General features: G+C 33.5%; 1 protein-coding gene and 1 pseudogene across 1 annotated transcript in view; one reads left to right on the top strand and one right to left on the bottom strand.

The window, feature by feature from the left end:
- Positions 1-24,209, bottom strand: part of CCPG1 (cell cycle progression 1) — a 39,141-nt gene that overhangs the window by 5,187 nt on the left and 9,745 nt on the right. The window contains exons 2-7 of the mRNA XM_006920341.3: positions 14,091-14,159; positions 12,072-12,192; positions 10,376-10,452; positions 9,352-9,556; positions 5,200-5,451; positions 768-889 (exon numbers count right to left, since the gene is read on the bottom strand). Of these exons, the coding sequence (XP_006920403.1) occupies positions 768-889; positions 5,200-5,451; positions 9,352-9,556; positions 10,376-10,452; positions 12,072-12,192; positions 14,091-14,150 (837 nt within the window). The 5' untranslated portion in view covers positions 14,151-14,159. The remainder of the gene's footprint in view (positions 1-767; positions 890-5,199; positions 5,452-9,351; positions 9,557-10,375; positions 10,453-12,071; positions 12,193-14,090; positions 14,160-24,209) is intronic.
- Positions 14,941-15,059, top strand: LOC112469747 (annotated as a pseudogene).

The following is a 24,209-nucleotide window of genomic DNA, read 5'->3' as shown; positions in this document are numbered from 1 at the left end:
GAAAAGGAGACAGGCTTTCTGTTGACTACAGGACTCCAAGTCTCTCCTGAGATGGCTCCTAGAGAGAATTTAGCCAGGAATAAAGGCTTCGCTGATCTTTGGGTAAGGGAAATTATCTTTAAAAGTAAAATTACATCTAGAGATGACGTTAGGCTTCAAAAAATTCTCTTTAAATTCATTGCACTCTTACAAGGAAAAAATTCAATAATCTTGGTTCCTATTTGAAACATCTTAGTCCTTTGCAAATTAACATCTCTAAGTTCTGATAAATCATAATTTCTCCTGCGCTTTAGAGGACTGAATCTTGGTAACATTTGTAACTAATTCCTCCAATTTCAATAATCTTTTGAAGGAACTGTTACCAGATTAGCGATATAATTCCAAGGTTAGCACCCTTGATAGTAATCGTGTTCAATCAGTTTTGCAGAATTTTGCTGCAGCTCAAGGCAGCCCTGAGTGGTCTGATTAGGACTAAATCACATAAATGGAAATAAATTCAGCTCTGCCAGCTGCTAGCCTTGGGAAAGTTACTTAACTTTTTTGAACCTCTTTCCAGTCTTTAAAATGAAGTTAATACTTGCTTAATTCACAAGGCTATGGTAAGAAATGAGAAATACTAAATGTGAGATACAAAAGTGACTAGGACACAGCAAGTAATCAACAATTACCAATATTATTATTGATTTACTAATCTGCACTGTACTTGTATCTGAATAGCATAATAATTATTGGCTAACAATTATTTTATAAAATTTATTAGTACACACCTTATAATCTGTAACAGATCCTTGTTCCTGTTGACATTGGGAAAGATAATCCTTCATATCATTCAATTCATCTTCATGAATCTTTCTGACTAACTGTTGACGCTTCTGAATCTGAATTGTGCCTAAAAATAAAAATTTTTATTAAACATAAATATTATGATTAACTATATTTTAAAACAGATAATAAAATATTTAATCTGCATATATTTAACTATTTAATCCAGATAAGATTGTTTTCTTCAAAATACCAGCACTTCAGTTCTATAAAAATTCTGAATATATAAACAAAGAATAAGTAAAATCTCATGGTATCACTTGAGTGGTGGTGGATATTTGTTAATATAATATAAATCAAGCCAAGTAGGTTAATATTTTTTTTATTTTTTTTTAGCATACTCCCAGGGACATTTAAGCAGTTCACTATCTTTTTGATTAAAACAAGCCAGGCCACATAACCCTAACAAAGAAAACAATTTATGTAATGTTTTTCATCTTACTATATTGAAGGCACTCAAGTTTGTTGTTTTTGAGAGACCTCTGAGGTACATAAAGTGTTACATTCCTCCAGAGAAAGAAATGAACCATGAAGTCTATTCACAGGTTATAATAAAGAAAAACAAAAATGTATGGTTTTTTCTCACTATATTTTGCCTAAATTATATATCACAAACCCAAAAGGCATGGCAAGGAAAATAATTGGCTAACTGTGATTACCCACCACTCTCGAAGCCAAATCTTAAGAATCCTGCATTGGTTAGGTCTATACTGGAGTAACGCTGTCTCTATTCCAGCAGTGATAAAAGAATCTTAAGCCAATCAGGATGCTCTATATTTTCACCTTAAAAAATAAAAATGTTAATTTTCCAAGACATGCTGTTCACATGCTACTACTACATGCTTCGTGCATGAGAAAAAAACCACTAAATCAAAAATATGGCAAAATGCATTTGACAACCTTAAGAATACATCTACTGAGTGGCTGAGCATTATGTAAACATATAAAAGAATTTTGTAACAAAAGGATATAATGATAGTTTACTATTTCTTCTCTTACCGCTAAAAAATTAATTTTTAATTTAATACATCTTTAAAAACGAGAAAACTTTTGCCAAATTACAAGCAACTGTTACCAGCGAACAGCTGATATTCTATTAGGATTCACTTCCTCTCTTTAAATTTGGATTTATAAAAGCATGGCCAATTTATTTCAATATTACTCAAAAGAATCTCAGACTTTCTTAAATGTTAAAATAAATACATCTGTAGTTCTCAGAGTGACAAAAAATCTGTTTCTTTTCAAACTGCAAATAAGATGAATTCTTTTGCCCACTGGAAAATAACCTAAAACTATGTGTTGAGATCAGAATTGGTAGTACCAATGCATAGTGTGTTTGATGACTATTTTTATGTGGCCTTTATCAAGCTCACTATTGGAATTTTTACTCCCCTACATCTTCAGCTGCCTAACTATAAAGTGTTACTGCCCGAAGTACAACCTGGCCTTCTGGTCATGTGTACAGGTCTACCAATCTTCATCACATTAACCCATTGTCAGTTTTTGCTATCACTGCTGTAAGACTTCCACAGATAGGAGTCCCAATCTCACCAGAGCTTCCAGCCAATTTATCCAGCTACCTGTTGGGTGCAATGTTTGGGACATCTTCATAGGAAAAAAAAACAACTGAATTTCAACAGCTGCCTAAACCATTCTAGAATAAAGTTGGGTAAAAACAAACCAAACTGGCTATCTATTCGTTTTATCATATAACAAAACTCTTCCCCAGTTAACACCCCCACCTCCAAAAGTAAAGCAGCTAGCACTTCCTGCAATTTAAAAAATAAACCACCAATATTTCAAGTATCCCGGTTCAAAGTCCTGTTTTTCTTTATTACTTCAATGTCCCTTATTTCACCAACCTTCTCGCCATCCCACAACTGCTGTAATTGTTAAGGCCCTTGTCAACAAATATCTAAATTACAAAACATTCCATAGACTGTTCTAATTTTTCCCATACCATTTTCTTTCCTGTACTTTTCCTCTAAATTTACTGCCATCAGGTCACTCTATAAATCAAACTCTCCTACCTGGATTCCAAGATGTTTTACAGTATAATAACATCCTGCATATTCTAACCTTATACTCCATTATTTCTAAATATCAATTCTGCTATAGTCAAAGCAGTCTTCCCACTACTCCCAAACCCAGCAAGTATACTGTCAGGTTATCAGGTTCTCCCTTGATGGAATATTCCCCTTTCCTCCCACCTAGCATAAGACCAGACAAGACTCAAATCCTATCACCTCCAGGATGACTCAGTAAGTGTAGCCTTTGAGCTACAATCTGTGTTTATGTTACATAATGAGGCATCTACTTATATTGTTATATTGCCTGCTAAAGAGCTGGGCAGCCTGTCAATACTTAAAGCAACTTTTTGAAAAATCAAATCAATTGAACTCCACTGATGATTTAGTATATGAATAGTCTACCAGCAAAGAAAAAGGAAGGAAGACAGGTAGGTGCTTCATACATGAAGATCTTTCTTTAAACTTTCATAAACACTTTCAGAATCTGAAGTAATCCCAAATACCTGCAGTAAATTCTTTTACTATCCTCAATGATATTAGTTTTCTTTTCCTTCCAGGATGGGTCTGAAATTCCAGATTTATATGAAGCCAAGGTTGATGAATGTTCTGAGTGATTCACTTAGTAGTATCTTCTTGTTAATTACAAAGCAAATGACTAATTCTAGAGTGTAATGACTGCATGGTGCATGAGAAATTCAAACTAGCTCTGAAGTCAACTCAAAAGAGCTCTTCAAGTGTTGCAATTAGTGCCAGAATTAATAAAAAATGTGATGTCCTTTAAATAGTGACCTTGAAAAACTAAGTCATTCAGGTAAGTTTTTGTAAGTTCATTGAACCAATTACTATTTGAACCTACTTCATAGTCTATTACCCAGTCTTTTCATATTCTGAAAAGCTAATTTGAAAAAGTACAGGAAAATGTTTTATTAAATATAATTATTAAAGAAAATTTTACAAGTCAACAAAATCCTAAATAACAGCATTAATTTCTCAATTTTGAAAGCATTCTTCTCTAAATTGACCATTCTGTAAATGAGTTAAAGGTCATGCAGTTGGTGAGGTTTTAATGGAATTTGGATTGACATTAAATTACTGTCCAATTATTTTTTTAGTAGGAAAAAAAAGATTAAGATAAGACCTTCTCCATTGTTACCTCCATGTTTACCTGTGGGGAAAAAAATCATGCTCAAAAAAACACATTCATTCATACATTTGCTCAAACTAGATAATAAAGTTAAATATATATTTCAAGTAAAATCTCATTACAATCAATTTCAGTGGAGGAAACCAATTTCAAAGGAGGATACAAATTATAGTATCTCAGTATTAAATTCAAGCAGACATCAACAAGGAATCTAAATATTTATTTTTATTAATATGAAATAAGTACAAAAAGAAACATTTTACTGACTCTGACTTAAAACAAGTGTTGTCTTCATTAAGTTATTCTAACATTATATTATGTTGAATAATGTATCTTTTCTACAAATCAATATAGGGTACACATAATCCTTCAATCTTTACATAAAGAACACACTGGTAGAAGGAACTAGCCAAACAGGAATATTTCGGAAAGTTAAACTGTGGATTATGTAGGCAAAAAACCTAAAAATAGATAATTTGTGACGCTGACAAGATCTAAGCCATTTGTTTAAAGTGTTTTTTTTTTTTTTTAATTCTTATAGAGCAGAGTATGACTGTTCAGTTCTCAAACACTCTCTTTTGTACCTTAAAAAAGATTCAATGGTTAGACTCCCAAATGAAAAATACCACCATATAGAATTCCTTTTTCTTTTCACCTAAGAGACTTCAAAAGATTTGCACTAAGACGATAATCAATGTACATAAACACTAACAAGAATAATAGTGCGCAAAGTATAATACTAAACTATAAAACAAATTCTCAATGCATACGAATCATAGAAGCAGCAACAAATGTCACAAATTATAAAGCTTGCATGATACTGGAAGGTAGAAATAATTGGACACCAATTATTGGACATTTCAACTATAACTATTTAAACTGAGATTTAAATAATCCCAATAAAGTCACAATTAAAACTAGTTTGTGATTCTAAATTAAAATGATCTGCCTCATGGTATTTCAGATTTTTAATCTTCCAATCTTTTCCTTTAAAAAAAATACATGTTAATAATCTTTTCATTTCTTAAATAAAACTGCCTAATTTAAGTGAAAACAGCTTTGTGAGATATGTTCAAACAAGTTGTAAGCTTTCCAAAGTCATACATTTAATGACACTAAAACAAATCCCAGAATTCCTCACTCTTAGGAAAGTGCTTCTACACTATGCCATCAGTATATGTATAACAACTTTTCAACACTTACCATAGAAATGTCCAAATCCCATGCTGACTGCAATCACCAGAGCAAGTATAACACATTTATTGAGACCACTACTGAACTGGCGTTTACACAACTCCTTAGAGGGTTCAGTTTCTTGTTCAGCAAGCAGTCGCTCTTCAGATTCTGAACTAGAAACAGTCTTCTTCCTAGCACGGCGTCGTCTAAAGGCAGGACTGGGCTGATGACTGGTTTCATCACTACTTGATTCATCATCGCTAGGCTGAGATGAAAATACTATTTAAAAAAAATGTAGATAAATATTAAAACTTTAGAAAATTTTTCTCAGTAAATATGACTTAAATTAATTAATGCCATCCCTACATGCCTTTTTTTAACATAAGAAAGCCAAAAACAAAAACACAAAAACTCGTTTCCAAGTTTATCAACATAATGCCAAAAGATTTCAACTGTGATACACAAGAATCTGTTAATTATATTCTGTCCCTCTGAAGATGGTTTTTTAAACCTCTCGTAGTTTACACTATTAGAACAATCATTCTCATAGTATATTAAATTTATTTGCTATTACAGCTATAAACAAATACTATCTCTAGAAGGAAAAAAAAAATCTCCTTTTTTTCATTCGATTTCAAATAGAGGTAATTTAAGCTCAACTATTTAAGGGATGTATATACAATCAGTTCCTGTGACAAAGTACAGTTAACTACTGAGAGTTTCCTTGGGTACATATGGACTCTAGTCTCACTTCCATTCTATGTGTCCACAATTGAGTTCAATACACTATAGTTTAACACAGGTTTCCAGAAGTCAGATGAGCCCTTCCCTTCAACTGCCACTCTTACTAGAAGGTTATTAACTTTACCCTCTAGTAAATATGTCAGCATGAGGAAGTGACACAAAAGCTATCTTCGATATTAAGTACTAGTCTGGTGCTGCTCCTTTATGAAAAGAATAGTAAACAACAAATTGAAAAAAAAATTCCATAAGAAATCTCAAGTCCTGGAAATATATCCACTGGAAAAAAATCACCTTCAGTTTTTTCAAATGTATAATTTGTTAACACTGTTCCATATAGCAATAAACTATATGTTGACACAGATTAGATGATCCAGTAATAATTCCCACAGGCCAATTAGAAGAAAAAAAAAACACTAAAAGTAAGGATACAATGTGAACTTGAATTTGGTATAAACAGCTCCAAAACAACAAATGTTCATGCTTCAAAAAAAGCAAAAAAACAGTTCAGAAGATAGGATACCATGCCACGGGAAAGCTGGTGACTTAGGTTAGGCAATACTTTTTAAAGAAGGATCATGGAGGATTCAGTTAACTTTCACACTTACAACAACAAACACAAAAACAGAAGGCACTACTGAATGAATGAATATTCCTAGTGTTTAGTAATACAGATGCCACTTAGAGATCTTTTGGTCATGACCCTTATGCCCATCATGTTTATCTGGTTATTCTTGATCACTAGTTTTTCCAAGATGCCGTCGCCTCAGCTGTGAGGTTACATTTCTTGGATAAAGAGAAAGAAAGGAAGACTTAAACAAAGCATTACATAATACAAAAGCATTCATGATCATGGCTGGAGTATTTAAGTCAGACTTTCTGACAGTGTTAAGATGGGTAAATGTAAAAACAAAATATTTGTCAAAATTCATTAAATAAACTTTCAATTTTACATTAACATATTGCCTTCATTATCTATTCTAAGTAAACAAACCAGCCTAACTCCTATTAATAAATTCATATCTTCATCTAATGCTTCCATCTTTTTTAACCCATACATATGATAGCTGAAATATTTTGATTTTTAAATGTCTTTTAAAGTTTAATTTGGCCCACAATCCAAGATGCAAGCAATGCAAAAGCATGCAATAAGCTTAGCCAGCTTTATTACAAGATCAATTTTGAACACCTGTTTAGAGTATCATAGCTGACAAGAGATATCTTTCAAGCACTAAGTAAACAGTAAATGTGACTAGGCACATTCAGCTCTAGAAAAGCTGATAGATTTAGTCACACCACCTTTGAAAGCGAGTTGGCTAGGAACATGGTGTTTCAGCTGATCATCCCATCCCCTTATGCATTCAGGAATCTTCCACAGCTTCTCCCACCACCTTTCTTTTGTGAATAAACAGGAAAAAAGATGTATAAAGCTTTATTATAAAGAATAAAAAGGAAAAAAGAGAATTGAAAATACTTGATTATCACTTAACATTTTTATTTGTGTTCCATCAAAATCTAACAATCATGCCTTTTTTAAAAACATATATACAATATAAACTTTTCTACAACTAACAACTTTGCTTTCTTGGGAGAGGAGTTATATGAAGGAAGTAGAGAGTGTTCTTAAATCAACAAAAGATTATTGTCATGAGAATCTACTTTAGAAGAAGAAAAAATTGAAGTTGAAATCCTACAGAGATGGAGAAGGAAAAGAAAGAAACAAAATAAGCAAGCAATGAGTAGCAGGAAATTAACAAACCAAAAATGTGGGGTAAAGGAAAGAGAACAAAAACTCTGGGCAATTGATTTTTATATAGTATTTTTAATATAGTCCAAAATGTCATTTTGATTATTTTTAACATTTTCTTTACTGAAATAATTAATTCCTTTGGGAGGGATAGCAATGTATAAAAATACACCTAATAAAATATTCTTCTTAACTGAATCTGTAAAATTCCCAAGAAGTCCAAATTCAGAAAGGAGATAAAAACCAGAATAATGTGCTCAGAAGTGTCCAAGTTTCTGAAAAAAAGTAACAGTAAGTGTAGTATCATTTCTTAAATGTCTGCTTGGACTCTTCTGCAATACTCCTACTTATACTGACTACCTCTTCTGGCTCACTAATATTCTTAAACCATCATAGCCTTTAAAAAAATAAGAAAAAGAAAGGAAAAAAAGTACTTAAATATAGCACAAATCTTAGATTTAAATAAATAAAATAAAATTCGATAACAAAAAGAATTCTAAAATCAATTATATTAGCCCTCATAAATAAATATACTATATATACTATTCTGGCCAAGGCTGAAGTTTCTCTCCGACCGCTAAGAATGCCCAATGAGTATTTAAACATTTGAATAAAGTGTTTTCGAGCTTTTGTTTATAGGCAAACTATTGATATATACTATTTGAAAATAATTCATCATTAAATGATGGCTAAAAACTCTCCTTGACATTTTATTAACTTAAACTGCAATAATAGACATTCCATCGTGATTCTGGCAAACAAATGTTAAAGAATGGTCAAATTTATGAAAATGATCTGAAAGATACTACACATTCCTTGTTTTTGCACCAAATTAGGAAATTGTTGGAATCACTAGCTGTGTTCCAAGATCTCTTACCCATAATTCACCCTTACATTATAATTGTGGGTTAATAACACTAGGTTAATTACAGGTTTATTTATTTTTTCTAGTAACTTGTGTATAGTTATATTTATGTCACACTGAAAGATGTTATATATGTTTCTAAAACTGAGCCAAAGAATTCTAGAAGAGAATTAGCTCAGGAACTCACATTTTAACCTCCAAATTATTCTGCCTGAACAATAGGCATTAACTGCACTTAGAATATGACTTATAATAGCACATTTTCATAACTCAGTCTAAAATGAATGATCCAAAGGTCAGGGATTTAGGATATTGCTGTACTCCTAGCTTTTTGAACTTTGTTTGGCACATTAGGTAGGCAGTCAGTAAATGTTTGCTGAATAATAACTGAATGGATCTGAAAGAATTCAATAAGTTTCTTTCGCTATTTCCATAATATAAAATTTGTATTACTGCAGGTAAAAATCTTAACATTCTCCTGCTTTTAGGTATACTGGCTCAATCTCCCACTCTTAAAGATGTAAAAAATGTCAAATGCATTTTGTTTGGAGTTTTTGAGACATTAAGGAACCTTCTTGAAGCTTTTTTTTTTTGCCTTTTACTTCATGATGAGACTGTATTTATTGTTATAGCAAAGGACTAACAGTGCTCTAGGCCCTAGAGTTTAGGAAAACACTAAATATAATAGATTTTACAAAAAATTTTCTTGAATTTAATCCAAAAATATTCAAAACTTGAGATTTAGGGTTAGAACAAACCATTATATAAAACATGGTCACAGGAATCCTTAACTCTCTTATCAGTGTATTCTTTGTGTAGTTCTTACCAGTTTCTGGCTGACAGAATGTATACTGGCTGCTAGAGGAAGAACCCATGTTAAAGTCTTCTGGACTCTGTGCTTCTTTAACAATTATAGCTTCTTCTTGATTTCCATTTTCTTCTAACTTAGGTGGCTCAAGGGTAACAATATCGGAATCGTCACTGACAGTTCCAAAATAGACATTGTCTTCAGGTGACTTTTCTTCCTCTCCCTGAGGAATTATAATTTTAGAGACAGTAAATTCAATAATTACTTAAGGGTCTTAAATTTTTTACACAGTTCAAAGTATATAATGGTACTTAGGCAGTATGGTAATTTGGGCTTAAAATAAAAGATATGAATCCTGTTCAACAGGTAAAGATTACTCAATAGTAGCTTCATCTTTTAGTTTGAAAACACCATCCAACCAGTTGGTAACGCTGTCTCAGAATCATATCAAACTGCTGCCTGCCTATTCCTAGTGGACTGCAGAAGCTTCACAACCCAATGACCAAAGAAAGGAGATTTCTTATCAGCTCCATGGATTTATTTCAGCGAAACTCTGTAGTCAAGGAGCCCATAAAAGACTGATTAAATTTTCCTGATTATGAATGTAATAAACTTTAGCTATGCCATGTAAAAATCATTTAGCTATCTAGTTTTATCTAGAATTCAAGTAAACACGAAAGGATGAGATTTAGTTCTCAATTTTAAAAACTAACCTTCATTTTAGATATGAACTCCTTTAGTTTAATTTTTCAATATAATTCAAGAATGCAACCTATTTCCAAAGAAAATTATATTAGAAGTTAAATGAATAAGTCTTTAACACATTACCAAGAAATTACTTTTCTAAATTAAAAGATATCTCAATCAAGAGTTAAAATAGAAGCTAACTTTAACCTTAAAAGTGACCTATCTAGGAATCTCAAAATTTTCAATGAAAATTGTTCACAGTTCGAATAGAAACAGTATGCACACCTATAAATGGAAGCTTTAATTAGTATTCTCTAAGTTTATCATACTTCCACAGAGTAGAAAACAGGTTTACCTCAAGTGCTGATTTCGTTTCCTCCAAAGCTGGATAAGCAGTTTCTCCCACTAACATTGTGCAATTTTGGCTGCTCTCTGATATAAAGCAAAATTCAATTCAATTATACTTTACTACTCTGATAGTCTACATATATAATTATCTGGGTACATAAAAGGCATTTACAATTTTTTTAAAGTGGATTTAATCAAATGACACATATAATTATAACCATCACTCTTCTGTTGCTAAAAAGATATCTGTATTTCAAATATAATTATTTCAATACTTGAAATTGTCAGGGTGTAATTTTACATACTTAACTGAACTCACTTAAAAGCTACTAAAATACAATATCTAAATAAACATAATCTCTACTATACAATACCAAAGCACTTAATCTAAGGTGTTTATAAAAATCTGTTAATATGGAAAACTGATGGCATATTTCCTGCATTCTTTGAGTTTATTCAAACTAAAGGTACCACTATTCTAATGACTGTCAATGCCTGGTAACACAAAAATCAAAACTATGGCTTCAAATTATGAATTCTTCACAATAAAAAATAGACTGTAAAAAAAAAACCAAGAACTTAAATAGAGAAAAAGATGTCACTATAGCAGATATTTTTTACAAGAAACTCCTCAAAGAAAAAATGTACAAACAAAAGAGTTCATAATATTATATTTTTAATAAAAAAGGCTGCAAAATATTAACAGAAGTTAAAAATATATAATAAACATAGAAATTTATGCATAGCAAAGAACATACACCAAATGTTTACAGCAACTGTCTCCAGATTAAAAAAAAAAAATTATAGGTGGTTTAAAATCTTTTTGCTCATAATTTTTTCTATCATGAATGTTATTTCTCATATAATTTAACCCCTACAAAAAAAAGGGGGAGGGAACCCCCACTATCTTTATATGTTATATAGTCCCTAACAGAATATTAATTTGGAGGTAAGACTCCTCAGCAAAAGTAGACTGGGGTCCAAGGATTCCTGAGGAAGTATGGAAATTTATGAGCACATGCATTCTTGAGAGAGACTACCCCCTAGCTTTCAGATTCTCAAAGAGATCTCTGACTCATGAAAGATAACAATCACTATTCAAATGAAATTGGTAATCAACAGGCTAAAAGCAAGATTAACAGGTACAATCTACTATATTTCTAACCTTGACACCTCTGCTGTATTCTCCTGAGGGGGAAATGTTCTATTTACATTTTTAGCAATTTTTAAAAAAAGTTTAAAAGTAATTTAAATATGAATATAAGAGTTTGCACTAATAAGGCATCATAATTCTTTATATAATTAATATGGATATCAAATCCCATAGGAAGTGAGATTACACATAATACAGATGCAAAATGGTAGTTAAATACCATTTACCACCTCTAACAATCCCTTGTGATGACTTAATAATTTTGTATACCAGTAGTCTTAAGACTAGTAATATCTACTTGTTATATGTGTAGTATTAAAGAGTTACTAGGAGGTCCAAACGTACACTAAAGCTGCAAATAAACAAACCTCTGGGTAAGTTAGGCTCTGCAGGCCTGCCCACTAATCCATACCAAAATTCTAGTCCTTCAGTGACCTGATCATTTAGATTAGTCAGAAAAGCTGCCTACCTAGAAATAAGGCAAGATTCATAATGTCCCTCACACATCCTAGTAAGTAAGTGAGTAAATCAGATTTTTTAAATGTCTTACCTTCCTGCTCTAACTGCAATACTTGTAGCTCCTCTTGCTCTACAGATGAATACTCTGGGGTGAGCTCACAGTTGTCACTGGCTACACCATGTTCAGAATTCACCATCTCTATATCAGACCCCTAAGAAAAAGTGAAAATCAGTTATTTGTCTATCAGCTGCTCAAAGCTGGATTTGACTACAAGTAGATGCTTCCATTATTAAAAGTCCCATATGTTGTCATACTCCAAGGGGAACAGTATCTAATCTATCTTTTGTTCAATTTAGTCCATAAAGGCCTATGGCAGGGAAATAGCAGAATAGTCAGTCATAGGTTTAGATGCTAAGAGAGAAGTTAGCTCAAAAGTTGAATGCTCTATTTTAACCACTAAGTAGATTCTGCCTCTCCCCATCCCCCTTCCTCAATTTTTCCTATAGTTTACTGAAACATGAAATCAAAAAGTCTGAGTTCTGATAAACATTAACTCAAAACAAGAGAAATTTTTAAAATTCATTAAAGGAATGGGTTTTGAATTGAGTACTAAAGAATTCTGAATATAAGTCTTTGGGTTTGTGGCAGAAGAATGGTAGAAACAGATGCAAGGTTAGGGATGAATCGGGGGTGTCAGGGGAGACCAATTCTGGCCTAAATCAGAATGGGGCAATGGGAAAGAAAAAGAAAACACATATAAGAGACACTAGCAAGAAAGAGTAGAACTTGATAACTAGATATGGAGGGAAGAGGGATAAAAGTACAGACATGACCTACTCTGTGACAAGATGTCTCTAACATAGAATACCCTAATGGCACACATGTCTAAGTGCCAGAGTGGTTTGCTGTTTTGCACTCACAAGAAGATTCCCAAAGCTGCCTTGCTTGTAGTTAATTATCATTGAAGGAGAAGTTGTTGCTATGGGAGTTGATCTAAGCTTTGTAGAAAACAGGTTAAAAATAGAAAAGTCACTCATTAAAAAAAGAAACTACTTCAAAAAAGAGAAGAAACCACCTCAAACTCAATTGGTATTAAATTTCGAAACTTCCCTGCAGAAAAAGCAATCTTTTTTTGTTAATATTTTTTTCTAGATGTAACTAGCTAGTTGTCTAAACCTTAAATTAACAAAGTAATTATAAAAAAATACCATTTAAAATTTTTATTAATAAAACGAACAAAAAAACTTTATTAAAAAAGAAGCTTGAAGGAAAAAAACAAGAAAACTATAGATAAATCCATTAAAACTCTGAATAGGTGATTTTTATCGCTTCCATTCATCAGTATTTTATGATTTTTCTATAATGGACATAATATTAGCAGTGTGAGAAAATAAATTAATGTTTATTATGTGCTAATTCTATAACATCACACTTCTATAATAAAATTCACTTTGTGATAAAGTTCTAGCCATAGTCCTTTTCTTGTTAAGTTCTACTAATACATATCTAAGTGAAGCACATGTTCTCCATGCTTCTTTCTGTTATTTATCTAGTTACACATTCTTGGCCAAATTACTTAACCTCTCCAAGCTTTAGTTTTTTCAGCTATGAAATGGGAATGAACAATCTATATCAGAGGGTTGTTTAAAATTATACGAGAGTGTAGGTAAAGCACAGGGCCTGACCAGTAATAAACTCAATAAATATTTGCCTACTGTCTCAAAGCTGAGGAAATAAGGTAGAAGATGCTGACTCATGAAGAGTTTTCAGCAATAAAGTTTAATATAAGTGGGAAAATGTCAAAGCTATAGACAATGGAACCTTATGCTTAAATATAGAAAAATACTGGCTTTTAAAGCAGGAGTCCCCAACCCCTAGGCCGCATAGCAGGAGGTGAGAGGTGGTTGAGCGAAGCTTCATCTGGATTTGCCACTGCTTCCCAGTGCTAGCATCACCGCCTCACCTCCATCTCAGATCATCAGGCATTAGATTCTCATAGAAGCACCAGTTCCTGGTGCCAAAAAGGTTGGGGATCGCTGCTTTAATGAACCCAGTTTGCTAACACTATAATATTACACATGGCCCTATAAAAAGTATTAAATAGCATACCTCATGATTGATGACAGTCCAACCACAAGATGAATCACTGTCACTGGAATTTTCAGACATTTTTCAGGTCTACAAATACAAAAACATATTGATATATTTTTTAAAATCCTATAGGAAGCACTATATGTGACCCAAGTATGAAAAGTGGCTTACTACCTTCCAGGTGAAACTGAGACAACCCACCCATGGATTTATCATATAGGACATGACTGCATACCTGCATAAACAAATACAACCAAACTTCTAAGACAAAGATATCTTCGTGAGCTAGAATAGTCTAAACAGTCATACTGGTGGCATGAAGAAGAAAGCTGAGTCTAAAAGGAAATGTAGGACTTGGCCAACCAGAACTGAAGGGAAAGGAAAACCCAATTTAACTGTGTGAGGAAGCCAAGAATTCAGAGAATGGCAAACGGAGAACAGACAGCAAGAGTAAAAGCTTATGTTTTCAATAAACAGTAAGGTGTGAAAAGCATGGCTGAAGAAACCAAGCATGGGGAATGGAAGAGCTCCCAGGCCAAGCAAAATGTCTACTGTGTTGGCAACATGAAGCGATTTAAATTTTAAGCAGGAAAGAAACATTACCAATTTTTATGACAATAATCGTGTCAGCAATACTTCAGTTGGATTAAAACAGAGGAAGAAAAAGACCAGAGGTTGGTTAGAAACTTGTGGTCATTGACAACCTACACTTAAGTCCTAAACCAGCAAACATTTGTCACTCTACCCGGTTTGTTCTCCCCTTTCTTTCTGAAACTCTTATTTAAACTTTAAAAACTAGCTTACTAAAGTGAATTGCATCTTACTGACTTTATTCCATAAATTTGTCTTAAAACTACTTCTATAATTGGTCTACAGCCATGTTCCCCTGAACAAGCCCGATCCCGTCTGATCTCAAAAGCTAAGCAGGGTTGGGCTTGATTAGTACTTGGATTGGAGACCACCTAAGAAAATCAGGTGCTGTAGGCATAAAAAATAAAAAAATAAGGGACTATAAACTGACAAGGTCCTTGTAATCTGTAAAGTCAACCAAGGGTTGCCTAGCCTAAAAAAAAAAATACTTCTATTATTGCATATATACTGAAAACACATCAGATCCAAGTTGACGGTATTCTAATAGCACTCAACTGCAGACAATTTACTATGGAACCAGTATTCAAAAGAGAAGAGGGCAAAAAATATAGATTTAAATCTTTCATTACTGATTGTAAATTAATATTTTTAAAAGAGAAGATACAAAGACATGGTTGCTCACTACAACATAAAAGCATGTTTTAGATAAATTGCTCAAAATCTAAAGTAAGACATAAATATTGTGTGACTTTTAAGGTCATACTAGCATTTTCTGATAAGTTCACCTGAGGTCATCTGACTGTTTGATTTTCTGTTTACAATTGATTAGGGCCCAGACAGTTTATAAATTTAAAGGTAAACTTGTAAAAAAATGTTATATCATAATGAAATAATTTCTTTCTGTCCAGTAGAGATTATCCAATCCCAAAGGCTACAGTCTAAATATCTTATAAGATTATAAACCAATTTTATAAATTACCAATTTTATTTCAGCATTCCTTATTAAGCTGACTATATAAATCCCAATTTCTCATTGAACCAGTTTTCAAGAGTTTTTAAAAAACTTTTTGATGTTACTATTTGTATTTGAATTACTATTTGAAAATTATGGGTTGACATATAGAGCTATACAAAGACTGAGCAATTAACTTTGCAGGAGGAAAGAATGGTCAAAGGCTTTATAAATGAGGTTATAATGTTTTTCTGACATGTTAGTGTGTTTTTAAACTGAGTTAGTTGTCTAAATTTTAAAAGTGAGAGATCACAAAAAGTAAATTCTGGTTTCTCAATTTAAAAAAAGATGACGATGACACCAGAAAGATTTCTCAAGAGAACGGAAAAGCATTACAGAACAAAAGCAAAGGCAGCATGCACACCTGTCAGAATGGGTATCATCAAAAAAATCCACAAATAACAAGTGCTGGCAAGGATGTGGAGAAAAGGGAACCCTTGTACATTGCTAGTCGGACTGTAAATTAATGCAGCCATTGTGAAAAACAGTATGGAGACTTCTCCAAAAATTAAAAGTAGAGTTCCATATGACCCAACAATAACACTTTCTAGGTATTTATCCTAAGAAAACAAAAAGTAATTTGAAAAGATATATGCACCTCTATGTTCACTGTAGTACTTACAGTAGCCAAGATATGGAAACAACCTAGATGTCCATCAATAGATGAATGAATTAAGATGTGGTATGTATATGTATATGTGTGTGCATGTGTGTATGTGTGTGTGTGTATGTATGTACACACATAATGGAATATTACTCAGCAATAAAAAAAATGAAATCTTGTCATTTGCAACAATACAGATGAACCTAGAGGGTATCATGCTAAGTAAAATAAGTCAAAGACAAATACCATATGATTTCATTTATATGTGTAATCTAAGAAAAACAAAACAAATAAATAAACGAAACAGAAACACATATAGAGAACAAGCTGATGGTTACCAAAAGGGAGAGTAGATTAAATAAATAATTTAAAATAAAATTTAAAAATCTCACTATTAAAAAAGTTTTTGAATATTTTAGGATGAGAATCATTAGTTGAAATAATTACCATTTAGTAACATAATTTTTTAAATTTGATTCATATTTTGAAGATTTTTTTTTTAATGGTGTGTTTCTATAGGAGCATTAAAGTATACTCTGGTTGCAAATCAATGGGACATGGACTGAATACTGACTTACAAGGTAGACTGAAAGGAGTTATGATGGACAAATAAGCAAATAATATATCTTTTAACAAATTTCTAATATGTATTTATTACATAAACAATCCTACAATAGTTCCAGGGAACTGTTACAGAGCTTGCCTAAACAATGCTTATCCTAATAACAAAACCACAGATAACGGGTAGGGATGAGACTGGAGCATGAAGCACTTGAAGAAAAACAACCAACATGAGTCATTATTGCCTTTTCTTCCTTCTGGAGAAGGAAGAAGAGAACAATTGAGATTAAGAAAAATACTTTCTGCAGACTAGAGAAACCTAAAGAAATTCATTTATCTTGGGTTATTTGACATGTGTTCTATCAATGAAGAAGAGGAAATAAAATACTGTATATAAATATATATAAAATTATATAATATATAAATTATATATAACTAATTTTTAAAAAGCAGCAATCTATTGTAATCCTTGAAGTCGTAGCTCTTTAGTCACTGAGCATCTAGTGTATGCTAGGCTCTGTTCTTGGCTCTAGAAATACAGTAGAGAACAAGACAGACTAAATCCCTGCCCTCATGGGCCTTAAAAAAAAAGATGCAGAAAAAAAGAATATGAAAGTTTTAAGATAGGCAATTAATCTATTATGAGTGGAGTGTTATAAGAAGGACAGGTATGAATCTTTAAAAGGGCATATATTAAGATGGAGAAGCAACTAAAGGGTGCTTGGACCTCTGGGATGCAAGGAATCAGTGCAATATTCTGTGGAAAAGATGAGCACTTACATTTAACCAATATCTATGGGGCAGAGATTAAAGGATAAAGGGAGGGACTAGGAGAAATCTGAGAAGACATGAAAGGTTTTTTTTAGAGGATTACATAACCAGCTTGAAGGGAAAAAGGTAAAGAGTGCAGATAACTCCCAGGTTTCTGGTTTAAGTGACTGGGTAACTAGAAAAACTTTTCTATATGCAACAAAAGTAGATAAGACTTTGACATAAAATTGGTTGAAGCCTAAAAAGCATTCTTTCTTCACCATGTGAAAGTTTCTCTGTGGGGGTTCAGAACAAGCCACATCAAGATGTGCCTCAGTGGTATGCAGATTAACTTGAGGAAGGCAACTTCCCCTGCAGGCTCAAGAGAAACTTCTGCCCCTCCCTTTACCTAGAAGAATTTGGAATTACTGGGCCTTACCCATAATGTGCTATTATCAGAGACAACTTCTTTTGACCTATCTATGGGTGGGGGGGGAGCGGGGAACGACAAACTTTTATTTACTAAATGTCTCTTTTTATCATCCTGCAATGACTATTTGAAACCCCAAGGTGCATTACCTCATCCCTAGCTCAGGATGTCTTATATACTTCAATCACCCTTTCTATCTCTGAACCTCTCTTGTATGTGGGGTTTCTGACTCTCTCATGTGGGGTTCCCATACATATGCATGTATTAAATTTGATTATTTTCTCTTGCTAAGCTGTCTCATGTCTATTTGATTATTAGATCAGCAAGAACCTTGAGGGTAAAGTCTGTTCTTCCCTCACATCTTCTTTCCTTTGCTTACCCCCATTCTTCTAACCTCCTTTAGCAGCCCATATTCTCACTGCTCCTCCATCTCACCTCTGAGACTTACATGCTTCATTTTCTTAATAACCTTCCAAAACTTAGAAGTTACCAGATCCAATTAGGGATATTTATCTATCTCCTACCCTTCTCTACATAATTTCCATTTAAATAGTTCTTTTAAACAGGTAGTTCCTAGCTTTTGCTTTGTAACAAAATACTCTTAATACTTCAGATGAAATAAACATTTCAAAAGAAAGTTGAACACACTGGTAAATTGGGCCAACTTTAACGTATCTGAATTTCTCAAATCAAAAAGCCCACTCTAATCAGGCCCCAGTTTAATTCTTCATTTACTTGTCTTGGAGGAAGGACAAATTTGTGATCTAGCCCAAATGAGAAAAAGATTCCTATTGGCTGTAACACCGAAGTAACAGTTTGGATAAGCAAAATTCAGTCATACTAAAGAAGTCTCTTAATTCAGCTGTTCTCAAAAAGTTGGGTATGCTACAATTAAAGCAAAATTTTAAAAAGTAAATTTCAAAGCCCCACCCTGGATGCACTGACTTTCAAAGCTGCCATTGTATTTGAACCTCAAACTATAGCCAATGATCTTCCTAAAATCATAATCTCATAAGGTCATTCCTTAAAAATATTAAGATTTGTCATACAAACTTAAGGATAACGCCCAAAATCTTGAGTATCTTGTGTTTTTATCTCTAGCATTTTATCTTCTCCAGCAATTCTCTCTTCCCTTATCCTCTGCAATTCCCCTAAAAAGCTTGGTGCTTTTAACTCTGGGGATTTGCAAACTCTGATCAGTACCTCACCCCCTTATCTCAAAAACTTCTGTGCCCATCCTTCCTTTCTCAGCTGGTCCTTCATGAACCATTCCCTGACCCACCCCCAAAGACTAGTATTTTCCTAACCTACTTATTTAGAATGCTGTGCTGTGATTACCTGTTTACCTGCCTGTTATATTTTCCCAACACAAAACACAGTGCTTGACATATTAGGCACTCAAAAAAGAAAGATAAGCAGATTTCTGGGTGATGATGTAGTTAATAACCCAAGTCTAAACTGTTCCTCAAGGAACTCAAAACTCTGGAGGAACCATGGGGTTCCTCTCCCATTATTTTGACCATAGGTAAATGCATAAACCCTTGACATTTTAAGGGCTTTACTAATAATAACTTAGAAATAAGCAGAGTTTATGGGAAAATTACAAAAGTATAAAAAATCCTACAATGTTAAAAGCTAAGGGTCCTTTAAGAAAAGGATAATTCTAAGAAAAACAAACAAAAAGATGAGGATAAAGTCCTTTACTAGATTCAGGCTTTCTTTTATTCCTCAGAGTAGTTTCTTTACCCAAATCTCCAGTCACACATTTCTTTTTTAGATAACCACTTGTAGGTTTCTCAGGCATTTCAAATACTAAATCATCTTGCTACTGCTCTTCCTGTTTCTGGTATCTCGGAGATTAGTCTTAACTAAAAATAGCCAAAAACAATCTGGCTGCAAGGAAAAGCCACCAAACAGGTCAAAAATCTTAGATTTAGGAATAACTATATTTAGGATAATTAAAACTTCACCTCGATCCAAGTCTAACTCCTTATCCGTTCCCTCTTTCACATCCTAACCAACTTCATTATTCCCCACTTGAATTACAGTGACAGATAACAGATCTTTACTTGCAGTTTCAATTCCCCTCCAGTAACTCCTTTACAAGGCTGCCCATACTATTATCCTAAAACATAAATGCTGATCACTTAAATCACTCAATCGATTAAAATTTGTTTCCACTGCCTTCAAGATAAAATCCAAACTATAATAACAGCCTCCAGAACAAGAGACAATCATTTAAATTGACTCTCATTTCATAAAAAAAAAAAAACCTACAGAACATTTCTTAACAACATATAAGATTTTATCTGTAGAGATCTATGGAAGAGAATTTGACAATAAGTATTACAAACACATGGTTTTAATACAGAATATAGCACCTACTGGTGATGTTAAGATAGAAATTTTTTCTACAGATTCTCACTTTGTTTATAAAGCTACTTACGGTAGAAAGATCAATTCTACAATAGTATAATCACACATTCCCCAGCAGTTAGGAGGCCTAAGGTTAATGTCACTTTAAATTCATTCTTTTATTCATCTGTTCATTCAACATTTATTGAGTTCTTAGCACATGCTAGGTACTGAAAATATACCAGTATAAAAAATAGACAGGAGTCTTATGTTGAACTTGATCTGAGCCTTATGCTTTAGGTAAGCAAGGAAGGTTGAAAATCTCCCCATACTGTTTAATGTTCTGACAAATGGCTAACTGTAATGGCCCAAACAGCCCTCCCAAAATCTCAGATGGGACTCACTTCCATCCTTCCTCATGATTCCCTTGTTTACTTGCCTCTATAAAACCCTTCGGTTTCTCCTCCTTTGAGACGTTTCTCATTAGTGAACTTTCTCCCCATTGCAATAGGCTGAATTAAAATCATCTCAATGTCTTGTGAATTTCATCTTTCACACTAGAGACAACATGAATAACAGGTAGACTATACTATATATTTGATGGTGTATTTCCTACTATGGAGGAAAATATGGGAAAGAAGAATAGAAAATCCTGGGTTAGGGGGGCTTAATTTTAAAAAGGATGGTCAGGGAAAGCCTCATTGAGAAGGTATATCTAAGCAAAAATTTGAATGGATAAGGAAATCATTATGCAGTTAACTGGGAGAAGAGTGTTTCAGACCAAAGGAACAGCAGGTATAAAGTTGGGCCCAAGCCTGTATCTTGTATCTCTAAGAAACTGCAAGGAGGCCAGTGCATGTAGGGAGGAGTGGCCTAGTAGGAAGGGATGAGGACGGACAGATAATGGGGTTGGGGACAGATCATTTAAGGCCTTACAGATCCTAAGACATTAGCTTTTTACTCTGAGTGAAATGAAGTCACAGAAGAATTTTGAGGAAAGGAACAAATGGTCACTCTGCCTGCCTTACTGAGACAGTACTGTGAGAGCAAAGATAGAAGCAGGAAGTCTATTTGCAAGGCTACAACGGTAATCTAGGTGAGAGATGATGGTTTGGACCAGGGTAGCAGCAGGGAAGACAGTGAGAAATGGACAGAATATATATATATGTATGTATATATACATATATACACACACACACACACACACACACACACACACACACACACACACACACATATATATTTTTTGTATAGATATATATATATTCTGAAAGTAGCGCCAATAGAACTTCCTAATATTTAATAAGGGGTACAAGGTATAACTCCTTGACTAAGCAAATACAAGAACTGAGACAGGAAGACTTCAAAAGCAGTAAGTTATAAAAGGAAAACTGGAAAACCAGTTTGGGGTGTGTTAAATTTGAGACAGCTGTTATCGCATCCAAGTGGAAATGACAAGTAGGCAGCTGGAGACTGAATTTAGGAGACTGCTAGGGCCAAAGATGAAATTTTAAAACACTTTAGGTGGCAGATGGCAAAACTAATAACACAGCAACAACATTAATTTTACCTATAAAGTACAACCTAAGTGAATGTTACCTGATATGATGGTGCCCTCATCATTCCTGAGTAGCTACATTTTACTATGGAAAGGTAAGGTTTCCATCACTGTATCTTCTAGAATTAGACATGATGAAGAAGAATGGGGGCATTATTCCCCCACATGTCTATAATTCCAATGTAAACCAACCAATGGGCTGTCAGCAGTCCCAAAACTGTTGCTGTACTATAAATGTAATTGAAGATGCAAGTCCATCTTGATAGCTTTCAAGAACCTATTTCTATAATGCTTTTCAAAGGTTCTGAAACTTTCATCTCCCAAAAATATGAAAATGCCTACTTTAATTTAGACTTCACTTGAGAAAGTGAAGAGGATTCAAGATCCCAACTAATGAAAACTTTAAAATGTCCTATATACTCTTTATATTCTATTTTTTGTTCAATAAACAACCCTGCAAAAATATTTTAAATATTTTAAATAAGCCTATCTTGATCTGGAACATAAACATTACATTCATTCATTCATTCACTCATTCATTCAATATATACTCCTACTACGTGCCATGAACTATTCCAAGTGCTAAGGATATAGTACCAGGGTGAGGCCAAACTGCCCCTTGAAGGGCTTATATTCTAGTAAGGGCAGTGATACAAATAAGCAGAATATGTAGTAAGTCAGTAGCAAGTGCTGTGGAGAAAAATAAAGCAAGAAGGGGAAAACCTGAACACAGGGAGTGGAGTTAGGGATTAGAATTTTAAGTAAGGTTGTCAGGGGAGGCCTACCAACATATGAGGGTAATTATTTCTCCACAGCCTCACCAATAAAGTAACAACCATCTTTAATTTCTGATGATCTCATAAGCAAAATATAAAATAAAAGACCTGTTTATTTTAATCTGCATTTTCCAGATGACTTAGTGGGGTTATGCATCTTTTCCTACATTTATTGGAGATCCCTACCTCTTCTGTGAATTATTTTAAGTTCATATGTTCACCATCATAATGGGCTGTCTTTATTGATTTGCAGAAGTTCTTTATTAAATTCGATCATGAATGAATTCATTGTTATACCTATTGCAAATATTTTCTTGTGCCATGCTTTGATTTTTAAAAAATATCTTCTATCATAGATATTAATTTTATGAAGTCAAATATAAAGGATGAATTGGGTATCCTTGATAGTATCTATCTATCTATCTATATTTTTTTAAATTTATTATTATTTATGCCTATAGCACTGGGTCTTCCTAGGTGGTCTCCCATCCAAGTGCTAACCAGGCCCAAACCTGCTTAGTTTCTGAGGTCAGACATTGGGCTTGTTCAGGGTGGCATGGCCGCAGACCATGGACCATGGCTCCACTGGGGCACGAATCCAGGACTTTCTGCATGTAAAGCAGACATGCTAACCGTTACACTATGGAACCACGTCCTAGAGTATCTATATTTTATATCTTGCTTTTAGATAGCCTTTCCTATTTCCAAGATTATAAAATTATTCTCATATTTTCTACTAAAACTTTTTCAGAGTTATGGTTTTTACATTTAGCTGTTTTATCCATCTGGACTTTTTCCCCTTTGGTGTGAGACAGAAATTATCCTGATTATTGAATATCCACACCTTTCCCATGATTTAAAAATGCTACTTTTTGTCATATAAGGTCCCATACATTTATGAATCAGTTTCTGTAGATGCCATTCTGATCCTACAGATCTATATTCCTATACCAAATACAATCTTGTTTTAATTACTGGTATTCATTACTTTCTATAGTACCATTTTTCAACTTTTTCTTTGGTCCTCCCTTAATCAACCACCTTAAGCACTTACATATAGGCAGATAAAATTGATTGCTGGTTACATACAATACTTGTTTCCTTATTTCCAAGTGTCAGAATATTTTTTTCTTCCCATTCAAAAATTGTCCCTTAACCTTGAGAATAAGTATTCTGTACAATAAAGTCAAATTCCTTAGGGTGACATTCAATAGTTTCCACTATCTGGTTCTAATCTAGCTTTCAACTGATTAGCTTTTCTCCTGAACTATCTCACCTGGTCAAAGTAACCTACTTGCCTTGTGTCTTCTGAACACAGAATGGACAGCCCTACCTACATGCCTTAACTTAATCAAATAACACTTCCTGAAATGCTCTTCTTCCTTTCTTCTGATTTCCGTATTTGAGGATTAGCCCTCATCCAAGAAGTTATCATAGACCGCTGTTTCTGACACACTGATCTCTCCTTCCCTTGAATCTACAGCATTTGTCTTCTTTTTT

This window comes from Pteropus alecto, unplaced genomic scaffold, assembly GCF_000325575.1.
Source record: "Pteropus alecto unplaced genomic scaffold, ASM32557v1 scaffold86, whole genome shotgun sequence".
Taxonomy (NCBI): domain Eukaryota; kingdom Metazoa; phylum Chordata; class Mammalia; order Chiroptera; family Pteropodidae; genus Pteropus; species Pteropus alecto.
Note: the sequence above shows the minus strand (reverse complement) of the source record. Positions and strands in the feature narration are given on the sequence as shown.